The 5,584-nt window shown below is 35.8% G+C and overlaps 1 protein-coding gene and 1 long non-coding RNA gene across 2 annotated transcripts; both read left to right on the forward strand.

Moving 5' to 3' along the window:
* Positions 1–427: 427 nt before the first annotated feature.
* On the forward strand, positions 428–3,024 carry LOC125223369 (probable xyloglucan endotransglucosylase/hydrolase protein 28). The gene is made up of 4 exons (XM_048126491.1): positions 428–765; positions 861–961; positions 1,230–1,438; positions 2,275–3,024. The coding sequence occupies exons 1-4, from the start codon at positions 576–578 to the stop codon at positions 2,756–2,758; spliced, it is 984 nt and encodes a 327-aa protein (XP_047982448.1). The 5' UTR covers positions 428–575; the 3' UTR covers positions 2,759–3,024.
* Positions 3,025–4,518: 1,494 nt separating this feature from the next.
* Positions 4,519–5,233, forward strand: LOC125218054. The gene is made up of 2 exons (XR_007175864.1): positions 4,519–4,728; positions 4,806–5,233. It is a non-coding gene; the product is annotated as an uncharacterized LOC125218054 (long non-coding RNA).
* Positions 5,234–5,584: the final 351 nt, after the last annotated feature.

The raw sequence follows: 5,584 nt of genomic DNA on the forward strand, positions 1-5,584 counted from the left end.
ATTAACTAAAATAAATAATTTTCTAATATAAAAACATTCCCAAGACATCTCTGCAAATATTTAGTTATTACACTGGGTTTAACACCTCTGAACCTAATCAACAATTAATTAATCTTTCATAGTATACACTAAATTCGTGGATTAGTAAACATTTTATTTTGCTTAAATCAATTTATTTTTCCAATTACTCTAAATGAATATTTTTGTATGGTTAACATAGAAATACTTGTTTTTAAATCAATTTACAATGTCGTTGGGACAGCTGGGGATTTATCTTCACTTTATCTATAATGGTAAGGAGTAATTAATATTAGAATATATGACGAAATATATTAAATTGAAAATACTTAAAATTGGTATTAATAATAAAATTGTGTATGTTGCAAAATAGCACAGCTCAGTGGTGAGCACCCAATAAAAGCACAGTCGTTTGTCCTCGTCCTCCTCGCTTTCCACTCCTCTCTCATCACATCACCACCCCGTGCCCCTCTCTCCATCTCTCTGTATATACCCCTCTCTTTCAACTTTCAAACAATCAACAATCGATTCGTTCAATTCAAGCCTCTGTTTTCGCCATGATTTCTCACACCAAAAATTTCTCCTTTGTCTTTTGCTCTGCCTTTCTCGTGCTGTTGGTAACTGGGTTTTCCACAAACCTTCCAATAGTGTCCTTTGATGAAGGCTATTCGCATCTATTTGGTGACACAAATCTCATGGTTCTCAGAGATGGAAAATCTGCTCACATCTCTTTGGACCAAAGAACAGGTGTGTGTGTGTGTGTGTATTATGATATTGTGATTGATTTTGGGCATGAATTTTGGGTTATAGTCGTAAAGATTGGATTTTTAATGTGTGTGCAGGTGCTGGGTTTCTGTCACAAGACCTTTACCTCCATGGCTATTTCAGTGCTTCGATAAAGCTTCCTGCAGATTATACAGCTGGTGTGGTTGTTGCTTTCTATGTGAGTGGAAATTGGTGACAGTTTTTTCTTTTACTTTTTTTCTGTTATGAAATGGTTGATTGTTATTTTTGAACGGCAATTGGCTTTTCTGTTTTGTCAGTTTCTTGTGAATCTCAAGTCAATTGAATTTACTGAGTTTTTGCATGCTACAAAGATTAAAGGGTTTCTCATGTTTCAACCTCTGACTGTGACCCTCCAATAATAAGTTGATGAAATTCTTGTTTGTACTTGGTTGGATTTATTTAAACTTGGCAGAGTTTTTTTTTAGATGTCGAATGGTGACATGTTTGAGAAGAACCATGATGAGATCGATTTCGAGTTCTTGGGGAACATTAGGGGTAAAAATTGGAGAATTCAGACAAATATTTATGGAAATGGAAGCACAAGCACTGGGAGAGAAGAGAGATATGGCCTCTGGTTTGACCCCTCTGAGGATTTCCACCAGTATAGCATCCTCTGGACTCCGAATGTTATTGTGTAAGTATAAGATCCTCTATTATCAATTGCTTTTACCAAATTTGATTTGCCTATTATCATGTGTCTCATGGATAAGATAGAGTTTGTATGCATTGTTAATGTTGGAATAGGATATAGAAATGTTATTGTTTGAGCTCTGCAAAACAACCTGTGGTTTGGCTGGTTTTGGATTTGCATATATTGGGGTATTTTCAGCCCTTTTAACCATTTCTGGAGTTTCATTTGTTCCATCTCTTTCCATTTCTAATCAATTGTAGAAAACATGTTTTCCTTTTGTGGGATTATATATGCTGTGTGTGGCATCCTGTGCTCTTTTGATGTCTGGTTTGATCCCCTCTTATGCTTACTTTCTTGTCTGTTGAATGTGTAATAGGAGTAGTATGTAGTATCTTTGAAACGAACACAGAAGCTCGTTGGATTAGGAAAACTTCAAGTGTGTTTGTAATTGTCCCTTATTATTTACCTGCCTTAACCCAACTTACTCTAATATGGTGAAGTTGACCTTGGTTTAGCATAGGATCACAATGACAGCCTGTTCTTGGCTCTTTTTTCCTTTTGATCCCGTGTCGTCATCAAAGCTTGGACGATTCTAGTTGTAATGTTATCACATTGTGTGTGTGAGAGGATAAGAAAAGGGAAACATATGCCATCTTTTTCCTTGCTTTCCAATCTGCTGACTGTGGCAATACTTTTTCTTTGCACGTCCCCCTTTTCTTTATCTCTCACAACATTTCACAAGAATTCGATAAGTGGTCTTGCCTTTATTCTCTGGCCATGGAATCATATAATCCCATTCTTGATAACATTCCTTTTGTTTTCTATCGCGTATTTTGCAGATTCTACGTCGACAATGTCCCCATAAGAGAGATCAAGAGGACAGAAGCCATGGGTGGGGACTTCCCCTCTAAACCAATGTCCTTATATGCAACAATATGGGATGGGTCCAGTTGGGCCACAAATGGAGGAAAATACAGAGTCAATTACAAATACGCCCCTTACACCGCTGAGTTTTCCGACTTCGTCCTCCACGGATGCGCTGTCGACCCCATCGAACTCTCCAAGTGCGACACCCTTCCGAAACTGCCCACCATGTCAAGCCAACAGCGAGTGAAGATGACCGCGTTCAGGAACAAGCACATGCAATACTCGTACTGCTACGACCGCGCTCGATACAAGGTCCCTCCCTCCGAGTGCGTGATCGAGCCCAAGGAGGCCGAACGCCTCCGAGGATTCGACCCCGTGACGTTCGGAGGCACCCGTCGTCTTCACAAGAGGCACCACCGTGTTAGGCCAACTAGGGCTGAGGCATCTTCCGTTTGATCGGGTTTGATCGGGTCATCGGGCACATGTCCCGTTGATTTAGGTCCGTGGGGCTGTGAATAGAAGAATGAGAGCTAATAGAGGGAAAGGGACATATGGTAAGAGATTTATTCCTAAATGGGGCATTGATTATGATATGATTTGGTATGTGTATATTTCATTTCATACCTTTAGTTTGCCCCATTCAGTTTTTTCCTCATTGGTATTACTATTATTGTCGTTATTATATATACATCCTTGGCTTTATTGAATTTAATTTTGATGAATTGGATTTGTGTACTTGGAAACATTTGGGACACCCCTTGATTGAATAAATATAAATATAAAAAATATATAAAAATAAATAATACTAAAGCATATGTTTGAATGAGATATGGTGGGGTTGTTGGTATAGGATTCCATTTTTTTTTTTTTGAAAATTTGATGATATCAAAGTATGTTTGTATTTATAGCATGTTTGTTTGTGATGATTATTCTAATGTTAAAAGACCTGTTTCAGTCATTGAACTGTCAGGCTTGTCTTGTTCACACCCACCCCAAAAAAGTGGGCCTTTTTAGAATATATTTCACCTTTTTATGTTTGTATTTATTTATTACCTCCATTTAAAGGAGTTTGTCGACTATCAGCATCAATTTACCTTTTTTAGAAGTATGTTTGGATTGTGAATGGTCAATTAGGATTTAATTTCTTATCTCTTTGGTCAACCAATTCACATCACTTGGCCTTGGATCATCCTTTTCTCTTCGGTGAACCATCATTTGCACCACTTAGGTTGTGCATGATTGTATTTTACTTAAGAAATACTAACACTTACAATAATCATTATTTCCTTATACCTATTTATATAGTATATTTTTCTATTTTTTATCCTTTTTTTCATTTTGTTTATTCATCCTGTATTCTAATGAAATTAAAAATACTACTATAATATCTTTTATTACACTAATGGATCCCATCTGTTAGTTTTTTATTCATTTATAATTTTTTAGTTTTAATTAACATAAAAATGTGGTTTAATTAAAATATTGAAATTGATATAAGAATCAAATTTATTATATTAATAAAATGAATATTCTAATAAAAAAAAGTGAAAAAGGGAGATTATTGGAAAAAGAGTAAACTGGATTTTGAACCCACAACTATTAAATTATCATGATTCATGAATACATTTTTCATAGGTTAGGTTTTGATTTTGCATTTAAATTGAATACATTTATATATAGTTAACGAAAGATATTTGTCTAATGCAAATTCAGTAGTAGTATTTTCCCATTCAATGCACAAGCAAAACTATAGTGAGAGAACTACCTATAAATATGTAGAATAAAGGGTTTTTGGTCTTAAAAATCATAAACTTTCCCCGAATTCCGGTTTTTCCATGAACTTTCAAATTTGTTTTTAAAACCACGAACTTTTGATTTGTATGCAATTTGTCAACCCGACCCGAATACCCAATTACTACTTAAATTCCGGCACGAAATTGTTCAGCGTGGACGCCGTAAAAATGACTGGGCAACGGCGTCGTTTTATGCACGCCCTAATTTAAAACACATATCAGAATGTATTTGAGTATTTCTTCGACATTTAAGCTCGATTTAAGCCTCATTTGGAGCATTTTCTTCGAGATTTCAACTCCAGGTAGGTGTATTCTTCAATTCAGCGTTCGCTTTTGTGTTGAAAATTGGTTTCCAATTTTTTGCAGCCCGATTTGCTTTTTAAGTTTATTTGGGTAATTTGTTTTCGAATTAGGGTTTTTTGGGTAATTTTGGGTAAATTGTCGATGAGTTGAACTGAAAACTTGGGTGTTGGAAGCTTAGGTGCTTGAGATGTCGTCCTCTTCACAAACATCAAGTTGGAGTTCCGGTTGGAATCATAGGGAATATGTTATATGCGAGTTCGTGCTGAGATTGGGACGTCCAGGACTGAAACTAATCCCGGTTTACGATTTTATCGTTGTGCTTCTTGGAAGGTATTTGTTGCGTCTCTATTTCACCGCTGTAAGCTGACACACACTTTGATTTTATGGAGTTTTATTTAATTTTGTAGAACGATGACTGTAAATTCTTTCGGTGGATTGAACCTTCTTCTCCGTTAAGCCTACACATTGAACTTAAGACGATCCGGGTAGTAAGAGACCAGTTTGAAGAAAAATGGAGATGTCAATACTTGGAGGCTATCTCCCTTGAAGAGAAATTGAATGCAAAGATCGAAGAGTGTGAATTGAAGAAAGAAGAGTGTGAATCCCTTCAATTAAGGATTGAAAAATTAGGGAAGAAGGTGCTAAAGTTACAGATAGTGATCATGCTGATGTGTGTGATAATATTTGTCCTAGGTTGGTAATGTTTATGTATGATCTTTTCTTTTGTGTTTGGTAATGTTTATGTAATGGATGATGGTGAATTTGTAGGCTTTTGGTACCTTAGTGTGGGATGTTAATGTTATGTATGTTTATGTAAGTAATGGATGATGGTGAATTTGTAGCCTTTTGGTACCTTATTTTGGGATGTTAATCTTAACATTTAATTAGGCTTATTTGCAGCATGAGATGATGATGGTTCTAACAAAACAACATCCAAAATAATGTTTAATGTCAAAGCATATGTGTTCATAAACTATCTAGAGTGCATAAACTTAGATAAAACACAACACAAAAGTAGAACACCAAATGTAGATGTATGAACATGTAGTCAGATACATCATCAAGGTTTGCCAAAATACTGAAGGTTGATCATAGTTTGCCTAAAGCTGATCAAAGTATGCCAAAATACTGAAGGCTTTACAAAGTTTGCCAACACACTTCATCAAAAACCAACATAAATGTCCAT

This window comes from Salvia hispanica, chromosome 4, assembly GCF_023119035.1.
Source record: "Salvia hispanica cultivar TCC Black 2014 chromosome 4, UniMelb_Shisp_WGS_1.0, whole genome shotgun sequence".
Lineage (NCBI taxonomy): Eukaryota > Viridiplantae > Streptophyta > Magnoliopsida > Lamiales > Lamiaceae > Salvia > Salvia hispanica.

Bases quoted from the DNA above. Each gene is read 5' to 3' on its own strand.
- LOC125223369 (XM_048126491.1), top strand. From the start codon at position 576: ATGATTTCTCACACCAAAAATTTCTCCTTTGTCTTTTGCTCTGCCTTT. The intron at 766-860 runs GTGTGTGTGTGT...ATGTGTGTGCAG, and splicing joins CTCTTTGGACCAAAGAACAG to GTGCTGGGTTTCTGTCACAA. The intron at 962-1,229 runs GTGAGTGGAAAT...GTTTTTTTTTAG, and splicing joins GTGTGGTTGTTGCTTTCTAT to ATGTCGAATGGTGACATGTT.